At 32.9% G+C, this 17108-nt stretch overlaps 2 protein-coding genes across 2 annotated transcripts; both read right to left on the reverse strand.

Moving 5' to 3' along the window:
• Positions 1-95: 95 nt before the first annotated feature.
• On the reverse strand, positions 96-1460 carry LOC123706251 (androgen-induced gene 1 protein-like). The gene is made up of 2 exons (XM_045655434.1): positions 1271-1460; positions 96-860 (listed from the first exon to the last, which is right to left on the reverse strand). The coding sequence occupies exons 1-2, from the start codon at positions 1418-1420 to the stop codon at positions 336-338; spliced, it is 675 nt and encodes a 224-aa protein (XP_045511390.1). The 5' UTR covers positions 1421-1460; the 3' UTR covers positions 96-335.
• A 5263-nt stretch (positions 1461-6723) lies between these two features.
• Positions 6724-15565, reverse strand: LOC123706388 (androgen-dependent TFPI-regulating protein-like). The gene is made up of 2 exons (XM_045655645.1): positions 15341-15565; positions 6724-7293 (listed from the first exon to the last, which is right to left on the reverse strand). Exons 1-2 carry the CDS (start codon positions 15488-15490, stop codon positions 6766-6768), a joined length of 678 nt encoding a protein of 225 aa, XP_045511601.1. The 5' UTR covers positions 15491-15565; the 3' UTR covers positions 6724-6765.
• Between the last annotated feature and the right edge of the window lie 1543 nt (positions 15566-17108).

Below are 17108 nucleotides of genomic sequence, written 5' to 3' on the forward strand. Positions count from 1 at the left end.
AAAAAGTTTTTATCATAACTAATCTCAGTCAGTTATTAAATGTTATATTTCTTACCTTCAGTCATTATTTTTATTTATGATAAAATAATAAACGATTAAGCTAAAAAAACTGTTTTATTCACATTAAAGTTATCTACCTTATCTTTATAAACATTATTTTGGTATTTTTGGTAAAAGTTATGGATAATGGATACTTACTGCTTTTATTGTAGGTACTAAGTGAATATGAAAAACACCTCTGCGGAAGAACTAGTTAGTTAAATTTTAAAAATGTTTAAAAATATTTTTTAAACACAAAATTACCCAAAATTACCCTAATTCTTTCTAGTCAAAATCTACGCACTTTTTGCTTTACATGCTAGCTTTCTGTTTAGTGTCCAACCAAATACATTAAAGACATTACCTAAAATAAAACTTCCGAACATTATAACTAATCTCGTTGGCCAATTCACGTGAATGAGCACTGCATAAGGCCATAGGCCAGTTTGGGCAAAAACAATAAATATCCAAATTAGATACGAAATGATGTACACTTGCCCTATTAAAAGGTTGATTGTCTTTGATGGATAGTCTATATTGGCTGTAAACATCTCTATATTCATGAGTACAGCAGTAATTGTATGCATTACGTGGTTTAACCAAGGGGGATAAGCCCTTTCTATATGTTCAGGGTATATTAGGTCTTTCTGCACATGGTATATGCCCCAAAATGCTATGGACACGTAAATAGCTGAGGGATATGCTAAACCAAATATGATGTCCTTGATTTGTCTTATTGCTGGTGGTTTTCTGGGAGATACTTCATTGGTGCCGATGACGTCATTGAGAAATGCCGTGGTCATGTACAGTGCTTGTAGTGCCTGAAAATAGGTAATCCAGAATATAATTTTAGCGATTACAAGGTTTTACAAGGCCCAGTTAATATATTATCATTTGAGTTTTATGAATATTTTATAGGACAGTGGTATTTTAATGGTTTAACGGGGATATGAGGTTACACAATTGTTTTATGGGAATATTATGTACTTACTTATATATAATGTAATTTTAATATGACCGGAAATATTTGTGTGGGCATAGACCGTTACAAGTCCGTGTTTAAATAGTGGTTAAGCAAGTTTTAAGCTTAATTATTTAAGTTATGAATGATCAGTGATTGAATATGATTGATAAAAAAATAACCTCAAGAATAGGTAATTTTTTAATGTAAGTAATTATAAAGATTGTTCTTTAAAATGTTAAATAATAATAAAAAATATCATGTACTTACCAGTGTCCAGATTGTTAATAGAAGAACTCGGTTTTTAAAAGGATAACCATCTAATCCATCCACGTAATTAACTTCCACATATTTTTGATCGTACCACAAAGCATAGAAATATAAAATTCCCGCGAATAAATGTAAGACAGGGAGCGCCATTTTCTTTTCTGCCGCCTTTTCGGAGCGTGCGCGCGCTATGGCGAAGTAGGTAGGTAACTATGAAAATAATGAACCATAGATAATACAAAATAGTAAATGCGTATTACTAATGTTTTATTATATTTTTTACATAAAACACGCAATGAATTAGATATTTAATTGCATAGTAACTAACCACTTTTTGCATCTTTTATTTTCTGGAAATTATTTTGTACCTAAAACTTACTGTTTAGGTACAATAATTTATGGTCAATTTAATGAACCAGTTTTTCCTTTTTGGTTCAGTAGTTTTTACGTGAAAGAGTAACAAACATCCATACATCCACACAAACTTTCGCATTTATAATATTAGTAGGATTAGTAGGATGTATGATAACGCTATACTATTATTATAAAGCTAATGAGTTTGTTTGAAGTTTGAACGCTCTAATATCAGGAACTACTGGTCCGATTTGAAAAATTCTTTCGGTGTTAGATAGCCCATTCATCGAGGAAGGTTATAGGCTATATATCATCTTGCTAAGAGCAACAGGAGCAGAGCCACGCGGGTGAAACCGCGGAGCGCAGCTAGTGTGTGATAGCGCGCTAAGACCAAATTGGAGCGGAGCAAATATGCATGGAGATGCGGGATAAACTATATGTAGGTATAGATAGTAGATAAATACTATATTACTGTTTTTGTGTTTATCTTTTAGTTTTTTATGTACGTTTAAAATATTCTGCTCAAGAATAATAATTAAATAAATAAATACGTTAATACAAGACTGGCTTTATATTTTCAGTTATTTTATTTTCAGTTATTTTCAGTTCCTTTTCATTTTCATTGACAGTTATTAAGTACATATTTTATTCAACAGAAAGGGTAGTTATAAACATTTCGATTTCGAATCGTTTATTTATTTGGAACTTTTAGAAGCGTAATTGATTGATGAGAAAAAGCTATTTAAGAAAACAAACGGACCATACATTTATTCAATATAATATTATTTATAAATAATAGGTACTTACTTAAGATGATATGATGATATGATAGATGATAATATCTTGAGAACAAACCTCGGTGTCGATGTAAAGATGTGACTGAATATAATCGATGTAGGTACGTAATTTAAACTTATTAAGGCTGATTAAAAAGTGCTATTAATCATTCGAACGTTATTAATTAATTAAAGTTTAAAGAAGAGAAAAAATAATTCAATAACCCCAAGGTTAATGAGATATTAAATTTAATAAAATATTACATCTATTTCACAGAATATTATGTACTTTATAGTACCTATCTTACGCAATTCCTATGTTAACTTAGTTTTACTCTTAGACAATTTTCTATTCAACGTTATTGCTAACGAATTGATACCAAAAGTAATTACAAAAATTCCGATCATAAAAAAAAATCGGCCGGTCCAATTCATAGAATCGAATAATCATCTTATCATCGAATCTTATAATCGAATCTTGAGAACAAACCTCGGTGTCGATGTAAAGATGTGACTGAATATAATCGATGTAGGTACGTAATTTAAACTTATTAAGGCTGATTAAAAAAGTGCTATTAATCATTCGAACGTTATTAATTAATTAAAGTTTAAAGAAGAGAAAAAATAATTCAATAACCCCAAGGTTAATGAGATATTAAATTTAATAAAATATTACATCTATTTCACAGAATATTATGTACTTTATAGTACCTATCTTACGCAATTCCTATGTTAACTTAGTTTTACTCTTAGACAATTTTCTATTCAACGTTATTGCTAACGAATTGATACCAAAAGTAATTACAAAAATTCCGATCATAAAAAAAAATCGGCCGGTCCAATTCATAGAATCGAATATCACATACGGCCAATGTCCTGTTTGATTAAAAACAGTTAAAATCGTCGTTATATACGAGAATAGAAGAAATATAACCATCGTATAATTTATTGTCTTTGATGGATACTTAATATTGGCGGTAAACATTTCAATATTAATGAAAATTGACACAAATGTGTGCATTACATGATTTACCCATGGGGGGTAGGTTTTAAGGACTCTTTCAGGCAATACTAGGTCCTTGTCAATAAAGGAAAGTCCCCAGAAGTATATTGTGACGAATACAGCTGAGATATAAGCAATGCTGAATAATGCATCTTTGATTGTTCTTATTGTTGGCGGATGAAGAGGATCTGGTTTGTTGGTGCCGATGATGTCGTTGAGGAAAGCAACTCCCATGTAAATTGTTTGAATAACCTGTAACAGGGAGATTATAATTTGTTATTCCTTCTTTTACATAGTGAAGTCCCGTGTCACGTCGTGTACCTAAGGGGCAGATGCATTATGCATACATCTGTTTCACTGATCGATTTTCTTTAGGGACAAGTAGGTGATCTACCTTCTGTGTCCTGCCAGACCGAGAATTTATTTTCTTCGTCTCCACTGAGAATAGAACCCAGGAGCCTTCGGGTCTACACTGTTTTACGAGATGAGTTGTATTTTCCTTTGTAAAAATACAGTAGACTCTGACTAACGATATTAGACGCTGTGTGCTATATTTTCATGCTTGAACAGTTTTTGATAGTGATGGAACAGATAATATTATTTTACGAGCAACCCGATTTTGAAAAAATTCGGAGGGTCGAAGCCAATATTCTTTCAAGTGACCCTTAAAATATAGGGGTCACTTGTGTGTTTAATATAACATATAAGCTAAAATTGAGTTAAAAATAATAAAATTCATGTTACCGGCTATCTTTTAAATTTTATATAAAAAGGCCAAGAAATAAAGATATTGTAATTTGAAACAAATAAAATACATACAAGGGTCCATATTGTCAGGAAAATTATGCGATTTTTGAAGGGGTACTCCATGCCTCCCAGACCGTCAAGGGTTATGTATTTCTGGTCGTACCACTTGACTTACTTGACTTAAGGTCCTATGGCCCCTATGTGGGGCAGAGGGCGTCCACAGTGCGCCGCCATCGCGTTCGGTCTTGGGCTACGCTCTTCAGCTCCGGCCACGTCAAACCAATCGCCCTAGCCTCCGCTGCCACGGAACGACGCCAGGATTGTCTTGGACGGCCACGCTTTCTTTTTCCTTGCGGGGTCCACTCCAGGGCTTGCCTGGGTATATGTAAGGTGTCCCTTCTAAGAGTGTGGCCAATCCATGTCCATTTACGGCGTAAGATTTGGAGGAAAATCGGTGTCTCGTGGCAGCGTTCCAATAGTTGGTCATTGGAGATCTTTTCAGGCCAGTAAATTCTTAGAATTTGTCGGAGGCAGCGGTTGACAAAGACCTGAATTTTCTGCGAGATATCTTTGGTGACTCTCCACGTTTCACTCCCATATAGGAGGACACTCTTAACGTTGGAGCGAAATATTTTTAATTTCACTCCACGTGTTAGCACTTCCGACTTCCATATGGGTCGTAGCTGCGCGAAGGTTGCCCTAGCTTTGGCGATTCTCGAAGCGATGTCCTCTTCGGTACCTCCAGTATTGGACACAACACTGCCAAGATACGTGAATTGCTGGACACGCTTTATTTGCTCTGGTCCCAGCGTCAGCGGTTGCTGATTTGTTCCCTCAGTGCGCATTTCCTGGGTCTTCAGGATATTAATTTTGAGTCCACACAGGGCAGCTTCACGTACCACAATGTGTATAAATCTAAACTATAAACAAATAAATGGAATAGAAAATTCATATTGTAGAATAGAATATATTATAAATATGTGGTAACGTGAGTACGTCAATTTTCAAACTAAATTTTAACTTTCATTAAAAAGGTCGTTAAGATAGTGTCACTTGATAGAAAAACAAGAATTAATTAGTATAAATTAAATGATTAAATTCAATTATAATGCCTGTTTACATTGACTACGGGAAAAAATTATATAATACCTAGGTACCTACTACGCTAAAATACCTATATTTTTTTCTAATAAATATTATTTGCACCTAGAGCCGTTATATCTGACTATTCGAAAGAATACCTATACAGGGTGACCCACCGTCGGTGTTCTAAGCTCAATGGAGATTGTAGTTTTGCATACGCTGAGTACGTAAAAAATACTTATAAAATTCCAGATGCATTTCTTTTTCAAATAGACGAATTCATAAAACTTTTTGTGTACACCTCTAACAAGTAACAAGCAACCCGCCCAACTTTACTACCCGCACGTGATTATGTTTTCACTAGCTTCCGCCCGCGACTCCGTCCGCGCGGAAAAATTAAGAAAAATTACGATTTATTTTTTTTCTACGTATTTTTCCGGGATAAAAAGTATCCTATTTTATTCCCTGGATAATAAGGTATAATTATACCAAGTTTCATCGAAATCGAACCGTTAGTTTTCACGTGATGCCTGAACATACAGACAGACAGACAGACAGACAGACAGACAAAAATTTTTTTAATCACATATTTGGGCTTGGTATCGATCCAGTAACACCCCCTGCTATTTATTTTTTCAATATTTTCAATGTACAGAATTGACCCTTCTACAGATTTATTATATTATGTATAGATAGACAAAATGCTCACATTTAAGCGAAGCGTTATATTATGCCGGCTGCGCGAAGTTAGAGAAGAAAACATGAATTTTAAGAAAAAAATTTAGCAAAACATTTTTGGCGTAATTTTGGTATTTTTACGTGACACTGATCACGTGATATGCAAAACTACAAGTTACTTCGCACTTAGCATACCGATAGTGGGACACCCTGTATAAATTTAATATCCTAGGGAGACGCCTTAGTTTCTCATGTTAAAATTGATAAGTTTTAATTTGAATTAATAAGCTATACTGATCTTCCTGAGCGTTGAGCGTTGCAGGTTCTCATTTTTGCCTCAGTACTACAATCGAAAACTTCCCCAAGTTTACAGAACTTTTGGAATTTTTTTCACGACCATACAGCAAAAAAAATAATTTAATTGCAATTTTGACAATGTTCCGGACTGCGAACAAGGTTGCAAAATGAGATTTATTGGCGTCCCAATGAACCATTCACTTGACCTAAGTTTGAAAACTTTTGGAATTACATATTATTTTTCGATTTCGAATGTCGATACTGACTGATGTAGTTCGAGCATGTCATCCATGAGCATTGAGCATCCATGTTTATAATTGTGTGAAAAAGTGACTCCTTCGTCTAAATTAGTGGCAGACATATTATTGCATGATTTGCTCAATCTATTTAGAGTAATTAGAGTGAAGAGTTACTTATTTATCTTATGAGAATCGAGGCATTAATTGTATTTTTAGTTTTAGATGTATTAGGATACAAAACAGCTATTAGAATGAATATTAGAAGTAAAACACATTAAAAACAAAATAAATTATTTTAATACACATTTTACAAACAATCATTTATTTACTTTTCACTTTAACAGACGACAATTGCCTATTCAACGTCCTACCGACTACATTAAAGATATTAGCTACAACAATACTACCAGATATAAATAATAATCTAGCTGGCCAGTTCAAAAAACCAAGAATGGGATAGACCCAAAGTCCACTCTGCCCATACACGACAAACAAACACACAATATAAGACGATACAAATAATTGAACTAAAGCAAGATTTATGAATTTCGAAGGGTAATTAATATGTGCTGTGAACATTTCCACATTTATGAAAACTGCTACTAAAGTGTGCATAACGTGATTGGTCCATGGAGGGAAGGCTTTTTCTAAATGCTCCGGGAATATCAGATCTTTGTCTACGTAGTAAATGCCCCAGAAAGCTATAGATACATAGATGGCGAAAGGATAGGCTAAGCTGAATAGAGCGTCCTTAATTTTTCGTATCACTGGCGGTTTCTTTGGTGAAGCTGCGTTTGTTCCGATGATATCGTTCAGGAATGCTATTGCCATGTACACGGCTTGCAGTGTCTGTAAAAAGAAAGAATGTGAATAAATATAATCACCTAGTTATAATGCTTACAGACAATTTTATGTCGTCACTATATTATATTTGCTTCATCATGCAATTGCGTGAGAGTATTCGAGTTCCTAGATATAACATGGCTTGTCAAGTCATGTCATGTCAAGGTTTTTTAAAGTATATTTGAAATTTCATCAAAATGGGATCAGTTGTTTACTTAGATGTTTTTGCATTCATAGTGGGGGATTTTTCAATTCACAAATAAAGTTGGAAAGACATTCTTACAACTTTTAGTTAAAATATCATGGTCTATGGTCCATATTATTTAGGCTATTTGAACGATAAATAAAGAGGCTAGGCTGTTTTTTTTGAACGGCTGAGTGACATAGAATCAATTTGTCCGATGTTGTTCTTTTATTTCTTTTAACTTAATTGGTTCTACTGCCATCTATTGTAAAATTATAACAAGAGTTAGAAACAGCTGTCTTATGAATTTGTCCTTATATTTCATCATAGATGGCGCGGTTATACATTTCCATACATAAGAATGTGAAATAAAAACATTTTTAATATTAATAATACCAACTCAGAGAAGACATAATTATGTACAATACACGTAAAAAATAAAAGTAAGTATGTAACTACTAATTACAATATTAATATATTTTTGTTATAACAAGTACCTATAATTTCAAATTAAGTAAATACCTAAGTAATTTAACAAAATTTTGCGATATTTATTTTTAATGAGAAAATTTTATAATGATGTGAGTAATTTTGTCTTATTTATTAACCGACTTCAAAAAAAGGAGGAGGTTAAAATACTTAAGTTTAAAATACGTAAGTTAAAAATACTTAAATAAGAGTTTTGAGGATCAGCTAGTAGGTACCTACTTAGAAGTTATCTGTAGGTAATAATCTATATTCTATAATAATGTATTATAGAAATATAATAATATTATCATCACATCATCACGCTAAAGCCAACAGGAGAGGATCAATGCGGGTAAAACCGCGAGGCACGGCTAGTAGGTAAGTTTAAGGGTTGAAATTAACATCAAAATTTCTTCAACCGTTATATAGATGAGAAGGAAAACATATTTTTATAGCTGGTAGAGAATGGTGTGTTTTTTGTGTAAAATTTTCAAGATTTTGTGATACTGACAAGTATATTTTTGTGATACTGATATATTTTTTAATTATTTATAATGTAGGTAAGTAGGGTACATACTTTATACATAAACTGATAAAGTACAATGACTTCTTTTATCGCGATAATGTGGGTAATCAAAACGTTTTTCAGATACCTATTATACATATAGAATGTTTACGAATATTTAAATGTTAATTAAGTAGGTACATAATGTGTCATTTTTTAATTTACATCTTTTAGGTAAATAATTAGTTTTTTATATAAAATAATTACTTAGGTTTCCTTAACCTTTCTGTAAGAACTAAAAACGAAACTAATAATAAAGGCTTCATAAATTTTGCATTGCTCTCAACGAACGGTCGCGTTTGCACTAAGTTGTCTTAAATTTAATGTATTATATATAATTTAAGTGTTTAAAGTCTATTTTCCTAGGCTAAAATGCCTAACGATTGTAGTTGCCGTGTGGTAATAAGTGAACTCTTATGCTATATTCAGTGTAAGATTGATGTAATTGACGAAGTCAGTTTGCTTCAAATTTGTGAGGGCCAGTTTACCGAAGAAGAAATTGACAGTGCAAGGGCGATTTTAACAGATAACTCGCTCACCCGTCGTGGAGTACGAAAAGCCGTGCCCGCTCCACTCAGTCAGATAAGGAGTGCTACGAGTAACGACGTGTGTATGACTAGGAAGCGTTTAGCGGGACGAACAGCTGATTCGTTACGCGCGCCTAACTGTGTAACTAATAAGCAAGAGGGTTTAATAAAGGAAAGCTCTGATAGGGATTTTGTACCGGTCACATATAAAAAGAAAAAAAACAGGAACAGGGAGGGTCGTGCTGTAGTTCAGGAACAAGATTCTATTATCCAAGCCGCACCGAGAACCTTCTGTTTGTACGTTTCTCGCTTAGATATATCGTCAACTAACGATAAGCTCGCAGACTACATCAAATCAAAAGGTGAAAGCGCGGTGTCTATTGAACGTATTGAACCGTATAAAGAAACCTCTTTTGCTTCCTTTAAGGTAACAATTTTGTCTCATAAAAAGAATACGTTTTTAAATTCCGACTTTTGGCCGATTGGCATTGTTTTTAGACCTTATTGGCTTAAGAATAATAGTACATAATTAGAATATAATTTTAAAGCTATATAAAACGTTATTCAAATCAAAATGAAATTTGTTAGTTTCAATTGTCAATCACTTAAAAGGAGCATTGATCAAGTAAGATCATTATGCGATGAATATGATGTAATAGCGTTACAAGAAACCTGGCTACTGCCCCACGAGCTTCCTTTGTTATCTAACATACATCCTGATTTTTCAGCGCACGGTACCTCCGCAGTAGATACGTCTGCGGGGATTTTAATCGGTAGACCTTATGGGGGCGTAGCCTTGCTTTGGAGAGCCTCTCTGTTTTATAATGTTGATGTTTTTACATGTAATGACTCACGAGTATGCGCCATTAAGTTTCAACATAATAGTTACTGTCATATGTATTTTTCGGTTTATATGCCTCAAAATAATATTGTAAATTTGCCTTATTTTACTGATATTTTAGGCTCAATACATAGTTTAATTGAAAGTAACTCTGTTAATGTGGCTGTTGTATTGGGAGATTACAATGCGAATTTAAATACTTTATTTAACAATGAATTAATTGATTTTTGTGCTGATCACAATCTTATATGTGCAGATATGTGTTTTCTAAAGAATTTGGATAATGTTTTTACTTATGTTAGTTACTCACACGGTTCATGTAGTTGGCTTGATCATTGCATCGTCACCCCGCTCGCGTGGACGGCTTTAACTAATGTTTACATAATTAAAGATGTATTTTGGTCGGATCACAGGCCCTTAGTACTAGAATTAGACTTCGATATAATTGCTGTAAAGAGGTGCTCTGTTCTCGCGAACGGGTCTTTGAACCGAGTTGTTTGGGGTAGGAGAAGCAGTTACGAGGTTGAGAGTTGAGACCTATAGATCATTATGTAATAAGTATTTGTCTGCTCTTGACTGGAATCGTTTGCGTTCGCTCGCTAGGTGTAATCCATGTTCGTGTCATGTGCATAAGGATAGTTTGGAACTTATTTACAATGAATTCGTAATGTCGTTGCAATCGGCCGCTGTGGAGGCGCGTTCTCGACACAGGTATAAGGGGAATAAAGGGTGTCCTAAGAAAACACCTGGATGGAATCAATTTGTAAAATCGGCTCATGATGATGCTAGACGCTGTTTGATGAATTGGTTTGAGGCTGGATCTCCTCATTCTGGTGCGCTTTATGATAGCATGAAAAAGAGTAGGTCGGTTTTTAAGGGACGGTTAAAATGGTGCCAGAACAATAAAGAAAAGATATTACTAGATAAAATAAGTAGTACTTGTAGAGAAAAAACAGTTTTGTAAGTTCTGGGAGCAAGCGGGTAAATTAACGAATACTAAGATTGGAACACCATTTTCAATTGATGGTGAATCAGATAAACAAAAAATTACGGATATTTTTAAAAGTAAATTTATGCTTGGTTCTACTAGTCACACGCTTCTCAATGCGAATAGAAATGGCAATAGTATTGACGATTCCTTTTCTTATTTATCGGACCTATCTTCTATTCATATAGATGAAAAAACAGTTTACGACACGCTTAGAAAAATGCATTTGGGTAAATCTTGTGGTCATGATCACATTGCCGTAGAACATTTACGTTTCGGTGGTCCTTGGGTGGTAGTCTTTTTATCAGTTTTCATAAACGCTTGTATAAAACACGCATATTTGCCTTCTGCTTTAACAAAATGTGTTGTAACGCCCGTGATTAAAAGTAAAACTATGAGCGCAATGTCGAGTTCGAATTATAGGCCCATTTCTATCGCGACAACTTGCGCTAAACTAGTAGATTCGATTGTTCTAAATATTATTTCTAAATACATTTCGATAAACGATGCTCAATTTGGATTTAAAAAGCAAAGTTCAACTGATTTAGCTATTTACTCCTTGAAACAGACTGTAAATTACTACGTTACGCGACGGACTAAGGTTTATGCTTGTTTTTTGGACCTTAGTCGTGCTTTCGATCGTGTAAATTATGATATCCTATGGAGGAAGCTGGAAGAAGCGCGGGTGCCACCTGCTATCATTGGCTTGCTTAAAACGTGGTACACTACCTACACAAAAAAATGTCGTTCGCTGGGGAAACTCTTGCTCAGATGAGTTTGTACTGTCATGTGGGCTTAGACAGGGAGGTCTGACCTCTCCTCTCTTATTTAATATGTATGTTAATCAGTTGATCGAGGAGCTCAGCCAGACCGGTGTCGGCTGCTACATCGATGGTATTTGTATGAATAACCTCAGCTATGCTGATGACATGGTCTTGCTGAGCCCCTCGGTTGGCGCGCTCCGTAAGCTCCTCACCATCTGTGAAAATTATGCAGAAAGGCATCACCTTGTCTATAACGTAGATAAATCGGTTGCTATGCTTTTTGGCGCAACCTCTAGGGATATCCACCTGCCTGTTTATCTGTATAATCAGCCGCTCAAATTTGTTAATTCTATCCGCTACCTGGGACATATAGTTTCGTTTGATCTGACAGATGACCTCGATATAGACAGAGAGAGGCGTTCTCTGGCTGCGCGTGCTAACATGATCGGTAGAAAATTTAATAAGTGCGAAAGAGATGCAAAAATATTACTGTTCAAAGCTTATTGCACCGCTCTATATACTCCACAACTGTGGACAAGGTATAAAAAAGAAAATTATCGAATTTTTAGGGTACAATACAATGATTCGTTCCGAATTTTATTCAAACTACCGCGTTGGTGTAGCGCGTCTAGCATGTTCGCGGAAGCCCGCGTGCCGGTTCTCGATGCATTGATCAGGCATCGGGTTGCTAGATTTAGGAATATTCTTTTTACTTCTAGTAACTCGATTATAAATGCTTTAACGAATTTTGGTAGCAGCATCTTGGCATTTTATGCCCGGCTTCTGCGTTAATATTATGATTTTTAAATTGATTCTTTTTTGTATTATTTCAATAACTGTGTAATGTAATGTAACTCTTGTATTTTATTTTTGTCTAACGGATCTTAGTCGTCCATTAATGTACATAATAATTCAATAAAGGATATTTTATTTTTATTTTATTTTATTTTATTTATAAAATTCATAGTAGACAGGCTAAAAATAGTTTGTATAATCCTACTAATATTATAAATGAGAAAGTTTGTATGGATGTATGGATGTATGGATGTATGGATGTTTGTTACTCTTTCACGTAAAAACTACTGAACCGATTACAATGAAATTTAGCACACATATAGAGGGTGACTTGGATTAACACATAGGATAGTGTTTATCCCGGAAATCCCACGGGAACGGGAACTATGCGGGTTTTCCTTTGCAAACGCGGGCGAAGCCGCGGGCGGAAATCTAGTAATGTATAATAACGTAACAGTTGTACGTATACGGTATAATAACGTTACGATTAGAATAATAGAATACTGCATAGGTATTTATTTATTTTTATGAAATTTCAATTTTTAATTCATATTCTTGAATTCATAAAAACAAAGTCGCAGGCGCATATTTTAAAAATCGCTTTACTCCATAACGTGACGGTATTGCCATGACGTAATCTTGAAATTTCACTCAATGCGCCTATAGAAGTTTCACTTCAATAAACTAAATATATATTAGCGTGTACATATTGGTTTAACAAAATAAAATTGGTTAAAAAAAAATCTGGCCTAATGCATATTTTAACCAACTATGTAAAATAATGCACGTGTCACGAATTTATTATGAGACAGTATTGAAAGTAAGATAGCTAGTTTGACTGTCTGTTTTTACTTTTTAAATTAACTTTTTATGCAACAAAAATTGACGAGATTTGAAATAAATTGTATAATATGTACTTACCTATGTATAAATATACAAACATACAGATGAAGGTAACATTATAAACAGTATAAACTATAAAGTATAAACGTGTATGGTGAGAACCCTAAATTATGTTCATATTAGATATTTAACCTTTACCTTTATAATAAGCTATAATATAAACAGGTAGGTATAAAAAAAAATATTTAAGAATTTTTTCTCGTTCTTTCCTAAGATAATTTCGATTCATAATTTATAAAAAATTTTAACTTTCAGTTACTATAATACCTATAATATAAGTACATATGTAATTGTTTTTAAGTCTTAGTAAAATTCTTATTCGTATTAATTCAGTCACATTTAAAGCGTTCTTGTTTTATTGTTACAATATTGTTTGTGTAATTTTAATCTTTATTAAAATATACCAATGAAATAAAATAATTATTTTCGATAAATACAGTGATTGTTGTAGTTTTGTAAATATCAACTTCCTGCTCTCGCTGCGAACAAGTTTAAGATATTATTATCTAGATAGCTTTAAATAAAATTAAGCGTTCCTTCTCATAAATATATACTACGAGTAAGTATATAATATGTACCTACTTTTACATATATACGTACATATATGTATCTATACTAATATTATAAAGCTCCAGAGTTTGTTTGTTTGTTTGAACGCGCTAATCTCAGATTTGAAAAATTCTTTCGGTGTTAGATATAGCCCATTTATCGAGGAAGGCTAATAGGTTATAAATCATCACAACAGGAGTGGAGAAATGCGGGTGAAACCGCGGAACACAGCTAGTTAGGTAGGTATAAAGAGTTAGATAAACACGTAAAAGTTTATGATGTTGTAGGTGCTAATCTTTGGACCATAGAAGTCTAATTAGCCTCGTATATTTCTATTTTAAAAATTATTTGACCAATAGAATTAGTCATCTTATCTATCACAAATTAATGTCATAGACTAGGTATATTGTACTTGGTTTTTACACGCTTTATATTAGCTTCACCTGTATGTTTGTAACCGACTTCTTTGGGCGCGATTTTGACCCACTTTAAACGGCCAGATTTCGTTCAAACTTTGTAGATTTATTGAGGACCGATGACAATACACTAATTTGATAAAATTTTCTATTTTTTAGTTCGGTTTTCTATAAAAAGCGTGTTTTTAGTTTTTTTTAAACTATTATTATTTATCATCCCCGAACAACCGGCGGAGCCGGGACGAGCGGCTAGTTAATAATGCAAGTGAAATATGTATATAAAAATAGAAAGACCATTTGAGTAAAAAATTAATGACATGTCATTTGTTAATCGGATTGTAGCCAATATTGTAGCACTATTGCTTATTATCGTAAATTTTATCTTTATAATAATCTGTTTGACCCCATAAGAAGTAGGTAAAACAATAATGTGACTTATACAATTTTTGGTTTTTATCTTAATATATATAAATCTCGTGTCACAATGTTTGTCCTCAATGGACTCCTAAACCACTTAACCGATTATAATAAAATTCGCACACCATGTGCAGTTCCATCCAACTTGAGAGATAGGATAGTTTAAATCTCAAATCGTTTTAGAGAAAGCGGGCAAAGCCGCGGGCGGTAAGCTAGTAATATTATATATGTCAGGTTTATTTATATTTATTTATGCGAGGTTTACCTACTGGTTGTGCAATAAAATTTTTATTTGCATAGAATAGTCAATATCTCACATTATAAGTACATTAATAATATAATATGCTTAGAGTATAATATTATATTACAGTAGATAATATGGTTAATTGCTAGATTAATTGTTTCTACATAACTACCATAATTATTATAAAATGGTTAGGTTAACTTTAAGTTTTACCACAGATTAATAATATGTAGGTACCTATACCTTCTTACCTAGTTGTTTTATTGCGTTTTAACAAAACTATGTATTATAACGCGAACGTGACTAAAAATAACATAAAATATGAACTTAATGTCATATAACAATAAAAGTATCAATGTTTTAAAAATATATGTAACTAGGTAAGTACTTACAAGATTCCACATTGTTAGAAAAAGTATCCGACTCCTAAACGGATAATTTTCAAGTCCCTCCGAAAATTTCAAATTAATGTATTTTTGATCGTACCACAGTGTATAAAAATTCAAAACCGCGGCAACTAAATGTAAAAAAGGAAGCGCCATTTTTGAAAAAATATTTATAAAAAAGCGCGGGAAACAACGTGCGCACGCACTCACGTCTGTCGTGACTATGACAATGGCATGCATAAATGCAATGATTGCTAATTAATCACATTTTTGTAGGTTGTTTTTATTGAGTTGTATGTTCTTTTATTAACCTGAAATTGCACATTAAGTATTTTTATTGAAATAATCACTTAATTTGAATAAAATTATGAATAACTTCGTCGTTTATTAACTTTCATCCCGATGTTTCTTATGTTCGTATTTAAAATTTTTAAAACTAAATACTGTTCTAATACATTATATTTCATCAAGGCTTAACGCGTTTTGTTTCACTATCGATTTGAATTAAAAAAAAATAGCTTACTTCATCATACTCAAGAAGCTTATATCTAATACACTGGAGATTGCACTATGACCATTGACTTGTCACAAGAAAATATAACCTTAAATGACGTCAGTGTTGTTTTTTGTCTCTTTCTGTGGGTGACCACACTGGTTTGTATATTCAGGATTTTTCGAAATAGAAAAAACTAAAAATCATGGTCTATAAATAATAACGACATATATTTTTAACAGTATTAATTATATTATAATATTACTGGCCATACTTTATAGGTACATACAATTTTAATTGGTATAGAATGATAGTTTTAAATAACTCTTGGCTACAAAGCCTGGATATGAACCGATATATAGCATTAACATCCTTTGTAAATAGAGGAAAGTTGTGTTTTGCATCAGATGCTGTTTACCAAATTGTAAGCTACTTAGATCTTCTTTTTAAACGCGTTGCTTCGACGGGTCAATTTCAAGCCAAAATCATCAAAGAAAAACTGTTTATAATAAACGCCTTGCACAAATTTCAGCTAACTTTACAAAGTTTATTTTTCAAAAGGTATTTTTTTCTGTGCCGTAATCCTCAGTAATTTTACCCTTGATGGGCACATACCTATATTTCTTTTTATTTTACTTTTTGGAAAGCTGAAATACCTAAAACAAAAAATATGAGGTAAGTTAAAAAAGTATAAATTTCAATGTAAAAACGAACAATCTTATAACTGCATGTGAGTGCAATACCGATGTCGAGTGTTGTTTCATTACTAGTAAAAATCTTGAAAATGGTGTTCTAAATTTCATCATAATATTGTTATTACAATATAATATTCTCTTCACTATCCATAAAAACTCGTCATCATGGTTACCTTACTTGTTAATTTTGTTTATTGAAAACTTGTTGAAAAATGATAAAGTATTAGGAAAATAACAAATTTAACATGACTGCTTTCTAAAATGATGCAAAATTTTACAATTTTTGCCATTGAAATGATTCTAAACAGGTAAATGCAGGAGTATTGAGGAATATTGTAAATAACGTAAATATACACTTGCCTGTGAAATTCTATGCCAGAATTTGGTGTCCAAACACTTCTGCAATTTTTCACAATGCAATACATTATTTATATTCGGAAAATATTTATTAAATACGCAACAATATTAACTTAAATATTCGAAGCGACGCAATTTTTTTGACACTTATGCCATATTGTCAAAGTGAGAGTGGCTACAATTTTATTATGGTAACTACCCATAATCAGGGAGTATCGCTTTTTAATAA

This window comes from Colias croceus, chromosome 3, assembly GCF_905220415.1.
Source record: "Colias croceus chromosome 3, ilColCroc2.1".
Taxonomy (NCBI): domain Eukaryota; kingdom Metazoa; phylum Arthropoda; class Insecta; order Lepidoptera; family Pieridae; genus Colias; species Colias croceus.